Below are 16958 nucleotides of genomic sequence, written 5' to 3'. Positions count from 1 at the left end.
AGTCAAACAAGACTGGCTAATCATTGGGAAAGAGGAGTGTTTTGAGCTTTCTACGGAAGATGAGCTCTGATGTTTCCACTCTTAAGCTCAGGGGGAGAGAGTTCCATTTACGTGCTGCCAAAATGCGAAAGGATCTTCCTCCCATTCTGGCTTTCTTGTGTCTGGGGACAGCGAGGAGGCCTGCTCCTAACGAGCAGAGTTGACGAGTGGGCGTGTAGGGGCATAGAAGGTTCCGAAGGAAGGCCGGGCTCTTGCCATGTACTATCCTATGACTGATACAGAGGACTTTGAAATCAATTCTTTCATTGATCGGAAGCCAGTGAAGAGTTTGTAGGGATTTTTTTGAGGGGGCTCTTCTGGGCAACCGGAGGACCAGGCGGGCGGCAGCGTTCTGGATAGTCTGTAGTCGCCGCCGGCTAGAGGCATTGGCCCCCAGATATAGGGCGTTGCCGTAGTCCAATCTTGATGTGACCAGGGCGTGGACAAGGGTCTTCCTAGATGATTCAGGGAGCAGGTCGATGGTTTTGCGGAGTTTCCGTAAAATCGAAAAGCATGTACCGGCTACCCGTCTGGTATGGTAGTCGTAGTCAAATTTCGAGTCCACCCATACTCCCAGATTCTTGACCTGATCACTAGGGGTAGGAAGGGGCCCCAGGGTCTGTGGCCACCAGGCAGATGACCAGACTGAGGGGGGTTTTCCAACAATCAGCACCTCAGTCTTGTCACCGTTAAGACGGAGGCAATTCTTCGCCATCCATCCCGCCATGTCCTGGAGGCATGCTGAGAAATTAGCGGCAGCTTGTTCAGCAGGTTGGGTCAGAGCGACCACCAACTGTGTGTCGTCTGCGTATGTCACTACTTCTACCCCATATCGTTCTGCCGTAGAAGCCACTGGGGTGACAAGTGGTACAAGTGGCGAAACATCGGTCAGCAAAATAAAATGGCACAAAGTCTGCGTAACACCTGCTACATCATTTAAAGCAATGCCAGGACAAAAACAGTCCATAAGTGCAGGTCTTGACATTGTATAAGAGTACTGAGACAGTGATGGAACAATCTCATGGTAATAATGCCATGGAGTAGCTAGATCAGTGTCTGGGAAATTAATCAATGATCTTGCAGGTGCAAGTGAGTCTAATTTATGAAGCATGCCTCTCAGGTGACATCAGGGCGTATCGCAAAAAGGAAGAAGGGGGACTAGGAGCTGATAAAGGTCCACCATCTGTGTGCCAAACGACAATATAGGCTTTCAAAATGGGGGTTACAGTTCTTGATAAGGCACTAAGAGTGTCAAGACAAAGAGGGAAGGAACTGCTAGGTGCCGAACCAATTTATAAGTCAACAACAGTGTCTCTTGTTGATCCTCATTGGGACATGTTGAAATGCCCTACGGGTCCCCCGTAGGGTCGATTTAGCAGAGATTTTTTCTCGCTGTTTGATGAGTGAGAGAGTGTCCTAGTGGGGTACTGAAAAGTGAGTGTGAAACTAGACAAAACTGGCTAGGGGGATTTCACACTAAGGTTAATAGACTGATTTCCTTGTCAGATTAAAAACCCATAGGTTGGTGTTACAATTGGGGTAGTAATGTTCCCTAGTACCAAAAAAAGGAAGGTCGACATGTTTCGTGCCTAAATTGGTCAGACTGATCCTTGACGCTTCATCTAGACCAGAAAATAGTGTGAACCGACCCAAAGTATGTTCTCATGGTGAGTGGTCCCCCTCTAATTGGGTGGTTTCCCTAAAATCTAAGTATGTTAATGAATTTTTAAAAGCAATTACACCAGCTGGTCCTGGAATAATCTCTTTGATTGATGATGCAGAAGATTACAGGAGTTGATAGAGGGGGTCCAAATACATTTGGTATGCTGACACGCGTATCCAGCGGGTGTGGGCGAAAAGGTCAATCAAGACTGGCCTTAGGAAATTATTCTCCTTGGTGTTTGGGGCACAGTATGAATCACGTGGGTGTAGAGCATATCCATGTCCAGAACTTTAGTAAAAATTAGCAGAGGGAAACCTGACATAGAACAATCAATACTTTTAGATTTACTCCTTATAACGGAACAATATTTGCTTTGTAAGTCGCTTCAGTGGGTGAGGCGTTCCATGCCACTGAAACCCAGTGTCTTCAAATCGTTGACGGGGCTCCAACAACTCTAGTTTTTGATCAGGACGATGTTGGGGAGGGTTCTTACCGTACCATATACAGAACGGTTTGCTGGGTTATCTCCGAGGCTAGAATGGATAGAATGGTTGCCATGTCATCCAAAGCATTCCTGCTAAAAGGTAATTTAGAGGACATCATGACTGTAGTGGATTGGCCCGAGGATTTGAGTTACAAAAATTCTATTTGAGGCCTTCCCTACTGGTGAGCAAGATTTTAACACACATTATTCTTGCTTACAGTCCTGATATATAATATAAAATGGCTTATGTTGTAAAGTAAAGTTTCAATTGTGATAATGATAGAGGCAAGGATTATCTCAGCAGGCAGTACATCCAGTTTATGGGATGCCCATCTATAGGACGGAATATTGGCAAGTTGTATACTATGGTTATGATCTCAAATAATGATGGGTTTACATAATGAAAATCAATTGACTATGTGGAGTAAGACTGTTTGTGACATTGCTGATCAATACATTTGTGCTTTACCTAAAAAAAAAAAAATATCAGATCAGAAGCAAGATTAGGTGACAGCAGTGAGAAGGATACCTTGGAGGTATGAGTTATAGGAGGAAAGAGGAAGACCCACCATCATAATCACCTAGAATTAAGCAACAGTGATTGGCTATTGCTATTTTTTGCTTCGCCCGATTCCTTGAAATGTTGGAAAATGTCGTTTCAAAGGGGTTGTCTTATCTCTATGATGGGCTTTTGAAATACTGCCACATAGAATAAATAAGAAAGGTCATACATTACTCTAACCTCCCTCCTTAATAGAAGTAAAACTTTTCTTCACAAAGGCTTGCCCATTTTATATAGATTTTTGTTGGATTTCCAGGATGTGGTTTTCTAAAGCCAACAATGTTTAATCATGGGTGCTTTAGTGCACTTCCCTCTCCCTATCCTTGAAGCACTTGGCTATGTAGCGGTCATAGCTGTGATAGCAGAGGGTGATCAGTCTGCAAACACAGTATTCAGGTCTTTGGGGAGCTATTGCAGAACTAGAAAACCACAATTACTGCAGTTTTTTCAAACAATGTCACTTTAAAAAAAGATTTTAAAAATAAAGCTTTGCACAAGTAAAGATATAACCACCAGTCAATGGTGGCCAAACACAAATAGTTTACAGATAGTATTTTAGGGGCTTGGATATAAGGGATATAAGGAATTGTGTTAAGTAACCATGGTGGCACCCATATGTAATGAAATCCAGTATTTGTAAAGCGCACAATTACCCCAAGGTATCAAGGCGCTGGGTGCAGTCGGGAAGATTAAGCAAGCTATTGCCCACAGTCACATGGTGCTGGACTAACCTGCCGCCAACACCGGGTATCAAACCGTGAACCCCGTGGTTCAAAGTCAGGTGCCCTGGCCGCTGCACCACACCTCTTCTACATCGAATGACGTAGCAGCGTTCACTGAAATCTGAGGTACTGACTGACTGTGGTGTCACATGAATTTTTCTGGCTTGAGTGGGAAGGCTTTGGGGAACAGTTTTTCTATTTAGAAAATATCAAACTAGAAAAAGCCTACGCAGGTAATGTGTTTAACAGAAAACACAGTAACAATTAATTTGTTAACTAGGAAAAGCTGTTGCCAGGAATCCAACCACAAAATTGTACTGCAATTTTGGAAAGCACTCGTATACAATCAAGGAATTTCACAACGCAGTCTACCTGGTCTACTACGGCCCAACAAAGGGAGAAACGCAATGGTAAAAAAAACGCCTTTCCTCTAGCATCATAATTTCCTGTTAATAATTATTTTCATTTGAATCCAAGGTTATAACAGAGTCTAAATATTTATATCCATTTACATTAAATTTAAAAATAACAAAAAGTTCAATTTCCAAACCAACATAACAGAAAGGTCAACATTCTCTGTAAGACTTACCACTAGCGAAGGTGATAGTGCAATGTTGCCTATTGATGCCTTCAGTTCATCTACTGTTGCAGGACTTTTAATATCTTTCGCCTGCAGAGGTTTTATCTTAATATTAAATTTCTTGCGAATAACTTCTTCCTCTTCTGATTCACTTGATGAATAAAAGTGCTTTCCTTTGGTAGGTAAATCACAGTTAAAGAGAACAATCATGTTTGTGTGTAGAGAAAATGCGTTGATCAAGTTGTTCTTATGCGAACAATGGCTTATTAAACATTTGGGCCAGCTGTGACCAAATATTGAGACATACATGTGAAGTACAAATCCGCATTTTCACCACAATTAAATTACGTTTTCATAATACTTAACTGAATTGGCATCAAAATTACACATGTTTAATAACAGAGAAAACACACAGGCTAGAAACTATCAGCTGTTAGCAATTACCATGATAAAATAAATTGAAGATTAGACAGGAGAAGCTCTCTTGCACGGTGCAGTATAATTAGCTACTAATTTCCTTTTCAAGAGTTACACCACAAGTTTTCTTATGAAAGAATATCGGTCTACTTTTCTTCAAATTTTAAGATGCCTAAATGCTTTCTCAAGATGCCCTCTTGTTGGAAGAAGCTTTGGGCCGTTCTTAGCTTTGATCCATGATGTAGGAAAAAATGCATTAAAGCGTTAGCCTTCACAATACGTTGGGCCGTCAGAAGGGATCGCTTGTAATCAAATGTAGGTTTTGTAATGCATTAACCCCTTGTATGCTGGTGACGAACCCCAGCCGTCATGCACTACGGTGCTCGTGTGCTGATGACGGCTGGGGTTCGTCATGGCCCGCCCCTGTTCGTTTGTTTACCGCACAGCGGCGGAAACGGGCCAGCAGCGAAGGGGTTAAGTAACCTGTTTTATACTATGTGATGTCCCATTCTCGTGGCGATCGAGGGTAAATTCTACAAAAATAGAAGATACTGTCATAACCTTGTACTATAATGGATTTAAAGTTTTCGATCAAAATTCTCTCTTTTCTCATTCTAATCAATGTTATCATAAGTATTGTTATGGTATGGAATCTTAATGGAAATTCTCTAATTCTAATTTTAATCTTAATGACCTCGTCTTTTACAACAACAACAACAACAACAACAAAGGAGTTTATAAAGCGCCTGGTGACGCCATCACGGCGTGTCCCCGCGCTGTGGAAAGGAAGTCAGGTGCATAGTAGGGAGTTACAGGGAAAACAGGTGAGTTTTTAAGCTTTTCCTGAAGGCAGTCTCTGAGTCCGCTAGTCTGATCTCCATAGGGAGAGCATTCCATTCCCTGGCGGCCATAACCCGAAAAGAGCGGCCACCCATTCTGGCCTTCCTAATACGATGTACTGTGAGCAAGCCAGTTCCCCTGGAGCGAAGAGTTCTATTGGGCTCATAAGGAATGGCTAAGTCATTCATATAGGAAGGAGCTTTTTGGGAGATGATCCTATGGCACATTAGTAATGCTTTAAAGAGAATTCTCTTTTTTATGGGTAGCCAGTGGAGGGTATCTAGAGCAGGTTTGGATGGAGCTCTCTTGGGAAGTCTAAGGACTAGACGTGCTGCTGTGTTCTGCAGGACTTGAAGTCTCCTGATGTTATTTTGCGATGTTCCGAGCAGAAGCACATTCCCATAGTCTATTCTAGAAGTCACGAGCGCCTGTGTCATAGTGCGCCTTGCTTCAAGAGGGAGGAGATCCAGGGTACGGTTAAGGGTCTTCAAGACCCCATAGCATTTACCGACCACCCTGTTCACGTGGCAGTCGTAGGAGAGTTTAGGGTCAACCCAAATCCCCAGATTTTTGGCTGCTTCACAGGGGGTGGGTAGCGGCCCCAGACATGAAGGCCACCACTCCTTGGTCCAGCTCGAATCCCTACCTCCCATAACAAGAACCTCTGTTTTCGAGCCATTAAGCTTCAGGCAGTGTTCGGTCATCCAACCTGCCAGAGCTTGCATGCAGGATTTAAAGTTGTCTGGAGAGACAGAGGGGGCTTGGGATAGGGAGATGAGAAGTTGGGTATCGTCGGCATATGAGACTAATTCAACATTTTATGTCATTTTCTCATTTTGTATCTATTTTATGTGTCTTATGATTGAAAAAGATCAAATAAAGGCTAAATTGACACAATTGGCCTTCAAAAAAAAAAAAAATATATATATATATATATATATATATATATATATATATATATATATATATATATATATATATATATATATATATATATATGTGTGTACCATGGTCCTTCAACTTGCCACCTAAATTATAACATAACAGCATATTTAGCATACTTAGTGAGGCATTGCAGACAATATTATCTTGAAGACCTACTAATTACTATCTGTCTTTGGTATAACAACTGCAAGCTATGCTGTTCAACCTCAGAACAGGTGTAAGTAGCATGTGTGTGAGATACTCATTTTTGAACCATCAACTAATGCACATCGGTTTCAAACTAAGGATTTTAAGCAATGACTCATTCTTACACGCTGATCTCTGCAGCTGAAACACTTGTCTACTGAGCTAGCTTACTGTGAAGATCTAACCTTCTCTGCTCAGTTCCTGAGATGAAAAGTATGTGTAATATTGGAAACCAGGAGCGTTGGTATACTTTTACATTTTAGACAGAATGATGCCAGAATCTGCCTCTTATACAATTTTCTGGGGGAATTGTCCACAAATGATCTATTTATCCCCAGTTGACATATTGGTCGATGGATCTCCAATTTCTAATTTTTGTCTAAGGGTCCTCCTGTGTTAATGCCCTACCTGCATATTATTTATTCCAAAATGATATCTACATTGAAAAGCAGAAACCATAAAGAAAGGTAGTATTTTCTTTTTAAATGACTACTTATTTGTTTTCCCTGCCGTCTATTAAATTGAGAACCTAGAAGTTGTTCTTTTGTGATCGTTTTTCTAAGTCGTCTGCCTTAGCTTGAAACATGTAGGCAAATGTATTTCCAAAGCTGCAAAGGTGTGATGAATTCTATAATCCTCTTAATAAACAAAGATGTATTAAGATCAAAATTAACCACATATCATAAAAGCAAAATGAAATCTATAATATCTGACAAATTACCATTAAAGAACTGCCACATTCAGGATTAATCAATGTTCTACAGTAAAGCTGAAGTTTTACCCCAAATATAGCTATAATCAGTTTCAAATGACAAATTTTAAGTTGTAAAATGTACATTTTCAAATTCCCACGAAGAAGTATTCAATTCAATTTTTATTGACTTTTTAACAGGTGACAAAGTGCTTCACAGACATAACAAAAGTTCCAAGGCACACTGTCTGGAGTTTGATACTTTACAATATACATTGACAACAGGTGCTTTCTTACTAATGAAAGCAGAAGTTAAGTTGATATCAAACGTTCTGCATTAAAATTTACTTTAAATTTACACACACATTTTCCATTACTCAACTTAATTCTGGACAACCCCTTCATCTACCATTCCAGATCAATACGGAGCCTAAATAACTCACTTACAACCTGAACAACCTTAAGGTTGCAACAGGATCCCTTTTCCGCCAAAGACTAAGGAAAATGTTTATATATTCCTTTTGTGATCAAGACCAGATCATTAAGACTGCTTAGCAATTTCCCACAATATTTTCAGATAAGCAGTATAACTCAGTTATTTGTAGTCATTAAATATGAAAACAACTTTCTTAAACCAGTCCTTGTTCCAGGAAGTCTGTATACACTAACCCAGTGGGCATGTTAGAATTGCTAAATCTTGATAGAAATTTCAGTAGCATTGTATTAAGACTGAACACATATACAACAGGGTCCTAACCCTATTCATCGGGTGTGAGGTTATCTGCTCTTATTGCTACAGAAAAAGCTTAGGAAGCAAATAATTCAGTTTTGGCTACTTTGCTGTGAAGGGTTTTAACAAGAGGGGCCACTGGTAATCCTTCATATTGTTTGTTGAAAAGTCTAAAGCCCAACATGACTCAAAAAGTGGAAGACATTTCTTAAGTGCTCAGCATTTAGATGTTCTATTAAAACACTCCCAGACAATAGTAATGTATAATCACCGTCAATCAGCAGACCATTAACAGAACAAGACTAGTGCAGAACATTTATTGGAGGTTGAAACTTAATTGGAGTTAAATAATATCTGACAATCATTTATATTGTTAAGAATACTTGTGTGTGTAAACCCTACTTCCAAACGTGTTGAAATAGCTGGAGAGCGAGAATACAAACTATATTTGAAAGAAGTGATGGAGCTCAGATTTCATCTGGAGTCAGGCATTGATTTATTTTTGTGCTTCAGACAGACTGCGTTTAAATTGACACGCACATTTTGGTGCAAGTGACAACACATGGCACATGAGCCATGAAATGAGGCCTAGTCAGTTTGAAATACTTGTGCTGAATGAACGTGTTTTGCAGTGTAGAGAAAACTTGTGATTTAAGTGGCCTTTTTAGCTTTGAAGATAATCATGGGATGTGTTCTCTCTTCCCAGCTCATATTCCTTGTAATCTACATTCACTATTCCAGTCTTAAGAGACTTTGGCTTTGTTGCATATTTAGACAGATATATTAAGTTCATAACATCTTTTTTTAATGTGTATTAATAACCCATGCACAAAACACTACACGTGGGGCAAATGCATTTTGCATGAAAAGCTATCTAAAACGTTAGAGCATGTTGCTAGAAATATGTATTAAATGTGTGCGCTTTGAAAATTTACACTAGTGCATGTATTATGCGATGTTGTACATTGCATATTTTTTGCATGCAAGTAAAGCTGCTTTAAGCTAAGAGCTTTGCTAGGTAATCATTTATACATGGTATTAGTATGGGGGAGGTAAACATAATGGGATTGTGTTTGTTTTTGGGCCTAAAATAACATGGCTGCCTGTGAATCCAGCAAGGCTGTGATTTGTATTGAAAGAAGAGAGCAGATTATACCAGCTTGCCTCAAGTACAGAAGTAGTCGAGGCCACTGTGAACTGTACATTCTTGGTATCCTGCAAATGTATCAGTGTTTGTGGAATGTACCCGTCCTGCATGCGATGTAACTGGAAGGAGGAAATAGACTGAATTATTTTTCCTGGTAAATGTTGCTAAAACTTATAAATGTATTAATCATTAATGCTTCTTTTGTTAAAACAGGTATGGTTTGGAATTTGCAATAAAAACAGGATGGTGAGGCCCTCATGCCATCCATGCTAACCAATCAGGTACAAGCTTTACTGAAAAATTCAACATTATTAGTCTAGTCAGCCAAGAATTAGAGTATAAATAATGACCTCTTAGGAGGCGTGGTTGGCTCTTAGGCTTTAGGGGCGTGTGAGCTTTTGAGAGGGAGCGGATTAGACCAGACATCATTTAGGTTGGGTACGAGAAAAATTGCAGGAGGAGATTGCGTCTAAGGAGAGACAGAGGGAGGGGTTTCTTGCTCATATTTTTCAAAGAGTCCTTGCACGTCATATTTTTGGCAAAGCAGATCACATTCCTCTGTGGACTTGTGAAGTGCGGGCTGTCTTACTCCTAAATCACAGACAGGCAGATTGATCAGACCAGGGCAGAGAGAGCAACACATTGAAAGGGTTTTTTAGATTTAGATGCTAAAACTCTAAATTTATGCTTTGACTAATTAGTTTTGAAAAGATTTATTCGTCTTATGCATTTATTTCGCTTTACGGTAGATTTTTGCCAATAAATATTGATTAGCCTTGCAAGACTCACTCTTTTCTTAGAAACTCTAAGAGTTTTGACTGACATTTCGCGCCACAATTTCTTTTCTGCATGTGATACTTTGTATGCAGACTGTAATATGTTCTGCATTAATGCTATTTTTCCTAATTTCCAATTCTGTAACCTAGTTGATATTTGACTAATGAATAAAGGGTCAGAAAAAACCTTAATTTTTGACTAGTAAATAATAATTATTATTTTTGCTACAGGGAGTAAAATACATATTATAATCAATGGACAATTTGTAAATAGGTCTTCCCTCGCCTTACTATCTTCCAAAATCACAATGCTAACCATGATGGAATAATTTAGCTGTGACAGTAGGGCTTGGGCTAGCCTCCTGCATGGGTCAGTCTTCTATTTCTTTCTGACCTAGGACACACAGACAAATCAAGGGGCATTAGGATTGCAAATACTTCTACAATTACTTTGTACAACGCTGATTCTATGAAGAGAACTAATAATAGTGCAGGTGTAGGGATTTTTGATGCCTTTGAAAAAAGGGCTACAAAATAAGCATTTGTGCAGAATTTCACATTCAAAATTCCATCATCTTTACATACCAACAGATTCTGCATTCAGTGCTTCCAATGAACGGTCTTAGAGGAGTAAAAAAAGGAAATGAGACAAAGAAAAGTAAGGTGTACGATTGGGAGACCTTTCCATTTGTGAATGGGCCTTCACCTACTTCAAGGAGCCAGTCAAGTATTAATGTTTTGCAAGCGGAACTCTGATGCAAAAAATGTATACATTCCATGCAGATTCAGTAGTTGGAAGTGACACCCAAAACATGCCCCATCCAAATACCAAATGGCAATGTAAGCTTTGAACATATGTAAAAGCATTTTTGTGGTCGGAAAAAGCACGACCGTCTACATCTTATCGAACTTTATATCAAATGATAAGTTTGAGAAATATCAATCTGAGTTGCTTGAATTATTCCACCCTTAAATCTCAGGGTCTGCTTTACATCCAGGACCAATGTAGAATCTTACAGGTCTGAAGTTATAATATGTTAAGTATTCATAGAAATAACAATTTTGTTTTTAAAAGGCTGCCATTCGTTGTGCAACGGAATGTAGAGGGTTAAAGAGTTACTAAACTCGGGTAATAACATAGCAGATTACATTTTACCCATCCTGGTAACAGGGATGAGAGTCAATAGGTAGGTTAGGAAAAGGGAAACGGTATACTAGAATGCCTGGACTGTAAAACAATTTCTTATAGTTAATAAAGATGCCAGTGGGAAGTCTTTGTTAAGGTTCTGAGACTTGGAAATGTGTCCCTGACTGAGATGTTGTACTCTCTGAAAGGTTTCCTAGAAAACTCAATTTTAAGGACCAACATTCTAGTCAAGGCTTTCGTTTTGCATACTGTTATCTAGAACCTATGTATAATTGATTACATTTGGTCACATGGGACAAGTTACAAAATATTACAGGAAAGCAGAGAAAAAGAACTAAGTTACAAGGACTGCAGTCATCGGGTAACTTTAAATGATGTCATTTTACATTCTTTAAAATTGGCCATAGGGCATGCCTAAATGCAGTGTGGAAATAGCATATAAATAGATCAAAACGAAGACAGTGGATGCTATGATTTTCTTAAAGAAAGCAAATGGCCTCACTCAGAGCCCTTTAGTGAAAAATCTGCTACAGCGTTTAAATATGGAAAAAAATGCTAGAGGGATAAAATTAGATTTTTCATACACAAGGAGTATCTGACATATATATATTGTATCTATATATCCTCTTTGCTTAATATGCACACAACATAACCCATATATGCTTAAGCCGGTAGGAAAGGGTTTATTTTTTCATTTGTCCCATGCTAATAGGGTAGGCCGAGAACCATACAGGCGCCATCTTCTTCCCTCTGTGTCAGAACGATCACGTGTTACTCTCCAGTAGTTGTCAAGTCCCAGTTCATTTGAGTTACTGAGAGCAGCTGAAAGTAAACTGTTTTCCCTCTGTCCTGGACTGCATCTGGCTTTGGGTGCGATAAGCGCATTCCTGGAGGCGCCGTGCCTACACTCCCGGGCACTAGGACGAAAGGGAGTCACCCCTCGTGACCTTCCCAGTAATAAATAGTAAAGCTTTGAACCAATCATGTGTGCCATATATGGTCCTTCCTTCGGGCCCAAGGGCCGAGTGGTGTTTTTCCATTTACGGTGACTTCATGTGTTGAACTAAAAGTATATATGTTTGGTTTTGACTGTGAGACAGCAGTCTTCTCAGCGCACCTGATGAATGAGGTTTGGAGAGGCTCCTCTATAGAGTATTTTCCTTTATAAACGGTTGACCCTTCTTCACTGCCAACTGACTGATTATTTGGTAATGGTATTGGAGCTATGTGGTAGGTATAGCCCTTTATGTTATTTTTAGTGTACATCAGTTGACGACTGTGTTGGTCTTCAGGAGTGAATTGTTTTTGATGGCTAGTGGAATGCACTGTTGAGCAGTGCTTTTGAAAAAAGTTAACTGTATTGGATTTGGTGGTCGGTGTACCATCTTGGTAGTCTTTGAACTGCTTGATTTTGATATCTGTTGGTCTGGAATCTGAATTGATTAGTTCTCCATGAATGGGAGTAGACGGGCTCCGTTCTTTTGTTTGAAAAAAGACATGTCATTTTGAAAATTCTTTCTTGGTATATATAGGTATGTATTGTTTCGTCTGCGTTTGATCTTTTGAGAAAAATGGCAATGGTGAGGATGTGTGAACATGGCCATGTAAGATTGTTTTCTGAATGTGATTTAACTGTCAACAATCATTATGCCGTGTTTTAGTAAATTGTGTTTCGGATGTTGTCGCCGGAAAGGCACACGTTTGGATGAAACATGCTCCGCCAGAGGGCAGCCCAAGTTATGATATGTATGTCAAACATGGCATTTCAGCCATTCCGTTTAATGCGCTATGGCATAAATATACTAAAGACAATGTGGAACTACAATGGCCCTTAACCGGGTCCTTTGATGAGACAAAGATACATTTCTTGCAGGATCGATTGTTTTCTAAGCGAAGTCGGCAGGCAATGTTTGATTCTTTAAACATGTGGCAGAAGGAAGCAAAGCGTAGACGTATCAGGGAGGAAAAGTAATGTAAAATGAAAGGAGGTCAGACGATTACACAGAAAGCCATAGCTTACGATAAAGCTCAAACTGAAAAAGGAATTGATTGTACAGATAGACAATTTAGATTACAGGTGGATAAAAGCTGCGTAACTAGGACGGAGCCAGAGGATGAGATAGAGGATTTATTGGATGCGGGTCCACCTCCCCCTAATGCTCCACAACGTATATATCCTGCGGTCCCTGGAACTCCGGCTCCAACGGCTTCTGCACCGGTTTCCTCTCCCCCCGTGCCTCTGGGAACGTCCTCCGTTTTATCTCCCTCAGCATTTGGATCTCCTACTTTATGGCCCGATGCGTTGCCATCTCCCACTATGTCCATAGTTCTTTTGTCTCCCCCAACTTCCGTTTGGGCTTCCCAGTCTTCGAGTGCAACCCCAACTCTAGCTGACCCTACTCCCTCTCGTGCTCTGGGGGATCTTGGGGCACAAAGGTTGTTTACTCGTTCGGCGGTAGGACTAGAAGAAAATCCGACTTTTGCGAATCAGTCATCCCAGTGGATGCGCAATCCTATTTATACTTTAGCTGATGTATAAAGTACACTTCGAGATTATGAGCAAGTTATGCAGCAGCATGCCCTAGAGCACATGGCCGTACTTCTTATTTCTCTATGGGAGCAGTGTTTCCCGGGAAGGAAGGCCCTGCAAGTGATGTATGACATTCGGGACCGGGCTCATAAGTCTGAATTAGGACTAGAGGAAGTGTACAGGAACGTCAAGGTTTTATTGAATTATCGAGACCAGATGCACTCGAAATGTCCAACCTGGGACTCCCAGCATCACAAGCGGGAAGTCCATCCTATCTTCCATCCTGAAATACCGGAATTAGGAAACTATCAGAATGTGGTAACTAGACCTCGTGTGGAGGCACGATTTCAAGAACAATGGGTTTATACCCCTTTGAAAAGGAGCGAAGTCGTTTAGCTAAAGTCACAACTCCCGACCCCCGAAAAAACCCTACGGCTTACTATAAAGAGTTTACAGAAGCAGCCTCCTCAGCTGTTATGACCCTAGCTGACAGAGCTATTTTTTGGGTTACTAGTCCCCGTTGACGTGTGGCATCAGGTGCATGACCCGTACCATGTCGCAGAGTTGGGCAGGACTTGGGATCAGATTAAAGAATGGGGTAAGCATCGAAAGCCTGATGATAAACCGAAATCCAAACTATTGGCTTTACCGGGTCGGATTATTACCTACATGCATTCCTTAATTCCACCCCGTAAGGTAGATTGGGACAAATTGACAGCGTGCAAGCAGAAGGACGAAAGTGTTTCGGATTTCTTCACTAGATTTGAGGGTGTATTCATTGACTTTAGTGGGCAAGATATGTCAGTGGAGGTTGGTATACGATTTTTTGTTAATAGTTTTGTGACAAATCTGTTACCAGAAGTCTCCGCACAGCTACAAGCCGCTGAGAGTACTTGGACCACTTCTACACCTTCGGTCATACGGAGTACGGCTCAGTATTACGAACATAGGGAAAATGAGAGTAAGGACAAGATGGAAAAGAAAGCAAAGGACCTTAAGACACGAGTGTTGTTACAGCAAGTCATCAGGGGACGAGGCGGAGAGAGAGGCGGTAGAGGATTTGTCCCGAGGGGGGCCGGAACTGGACGACGCGGAGGACCAGCTGTTGCTTTAGGAATAAACCAGTGCGCCTACTGTAAACAGGAAGGCCATCGGCGATCTCAGTGTCCATTGTTGCTGGCTCAGAATGGGGCAATAAAAGGGAGAGGAAGGGGTAGAGGTGGGGCGGATCGGAGTGATATGCGGAGACAAGAGACATCGCACGGCGAATCTGATAATAATTATTTCGATAATCCAAGAGATAGGCAGTACTATAACGAAGACTGTGATTGATGGGACCGAAGGGTATGCTTACACATATGACAGCAAAGGACAGAGAGGGGGCCAGGTGTCAGTACCCGTTGATCAGCAGGGTCCTTATGTGCAAGTGCAGTTGATGGGGACATCTGAAAACTTTTTAGTTGATACGGGTGCGATGAATAGTTCCATTTCTCGTTCGCTGGTCCCAGGGGCTGCCCTGTCCGGGCAGAATATTGTTTGTCGGATTTTCTGGAATTCTGGTGGGGAGCCCCATCTCTAAACCTGTTCCGTTTACAATTGGTCCGGTTACAGTGGACTTTCCGTTTCTGTTGACTTCACATTGTGGGGAGAATCTATTCAGATTGGATCTGTTGAAGAAATTGCATGCGCAAATTCATTGTTCCCCTGATGGTGTTTGACTATACAATCCCCTGGTAAACATACTTCACAGTGCTTCTCTAACAATGAAACCCTCCCTCCTGATTTTGCTGCTATCCCAGCGACACTGTGGGCCACAGGAGACAAGGATGTAGGATTGTTAAAGATTCCACCTGTTTCTATTACTTTCAAACAAAATGCTTGTTTACCGCGAATACCTCAATACAAAATTTATCCGGCAGGCGAGAAAGCTTTGCTCTCCATCATACAAGATTTGATCGACAAAGGTGTGGTGGAGGAAACGGCTGCCAATATATTCAACAGTCCCATTTTACCGATTTTGAAAAAGGCCCCCGTCGGGAGCGATCCTGACCATGTTGATCCTTAACGCTTTGTAATTGACTTTCGAGAAATTAAGATGATAGTGGTGCCGCAATACCCTGTAGTTTTTGACATCACTACTATCCTTAAGATGATTTCTCCCACTGCTAAATATTTTTCCGTTATTGATTTAAAGAATGCTTTCTTTGGCATTCCGATTCATCCATAGCCGTCATATTTTTGGCTTCTCCTTATCTAGTCGCAGCTTCTGGTTTTGTCGCGCTCCCCAGGGGTACACTGAGAGTCCTAGTATTTATAGTCAGGCTCTGGAAGCATTATTAGATGATTTGACCTTGCCTCTGTTAATAGCCTCCGACACTGAAGAAGGTTGTAAAGAAGCCACTGTTAAATTATTGTCTCATTTGGCGGCTAATGGTAATAAAGTATCTCTTTCCAAATTTCAATATAGTCGACAGGAGGGGACCTACCTTGGTCCTCTACTGTCAAAAGAGGGGAGGAGACTAACCCCTGAGCGTGTGACTACCATGTCTAACATGTCTGTACCTTGTACTCTGCGTGATGTTCATGCATTTCTCTGCATAACTTCTTACTGTCACCAGTGGATTCCAAATTTTTCCCTTCTCACTAAACCTCTCCTGTATTTAACCACTAAAGATGTGCATGAACCTCTACCCTTGACTGATGAGTGTCAGAAAGCTTTTGATTCTTTGAAATCTGCGCTTTGCTCTGCACCCGTCTTGGGTACTCCGGACTACCGAAAATCTTTTGTGCTTTATGTACACGAGGTGGACGGTTGCTCGCTTTCTGTGTTGACACAAGGATTTGGTGGTAAGGAGAAACCTTGTGCCTATTTCTCGGAGGTGTTGGATAACGTCGTCAGACCGCTTCCTAGCTGTTTAAGGGCAACTGCTGCAGTTGCAGTGGCCATTCGACAGTCGGAAGGGCTAGTTCTGAATACTGACCTCACAGTGATAGTACAGCACTCTGTGGATACATTACTGAACAAAACGAAGACCCAGCACCTTATGAGTGCACGTCTTACAGGCTACAAATTGACTTGGTTTGATCCCCATATTACAATTAAACGTTGTGCCACTGAATCCATCCATGTTACTACCCCTCCCTTCGGACGAGAAAAAGAATGATGTACATGATTGTATATTTAGGACGGAGGAAGAAACGAAGGGACGGGTAGATCTCACAGACATTCCTCTATCTGACCCTCAAGGGGAATTGTAGGTCAATGGCTCTTGTTTCAAGTTACCAGATGGCACGACAACTGCTGCATATCCGATAACTACTCTACGCACTGTGGTTGAGGCTTCCCGAGTACCCTATCAGTCAGCACAGGCAGCTGAGTTAGTGGCATTGCTTCGGGCCTGTGAGTTAAGTGAAGGATTGAGAGTAAATATTTACACAGACAGCAAATATGCCTTCGGCGTGGCTCATAGTTTTGGCAGACTGTGGGCGGAGAGGGGTT

General features: G+C 41.3%; 1 protein-coding gene across 5 annotated transcripts in view; it reads right to left on the bottom strand.

The window, feature by feature from the left end:
- The window catches only part of SGIP1 (SH3GL interacting endocytic adaptor 1), a 1273000-nt gene that overhangs the window by 822939 nt on the left and 433103 nt on the right, over nt 1-16958 (bottom strand). For all 5 annotated transcript variants that reach the window (XM_086953766.1, XM_086953786.1, XM_086953772.1 and 2 more), the window contains exon 6: nt 4060-4232. In XM_086953766.1, the coding sequence (XP_086809892.1) occupies nt 4060-4232 (173 nt within the window). The remainder of the gene's footprint in view (nt 1-4059; nt 4233-16958) is intronic.

This window comes from Lissotriton vulgaris, chromosome 1_1, assembly GCF_964263255.1.
Source record: "Lissotriton vulgaris chromosome 1_1, aLisVul1.2, whole genome shotgun sequence".
Taxonomy (NCBI): Eukaryota; Metazoa; Chordata; class Amphibia; order Caudata; family Salamandridae; genus Lissotriton; species Lissotriton vulgaris.
This window is presented reverse-complemented; position numbering and strand designations above follow the sequence as displayed.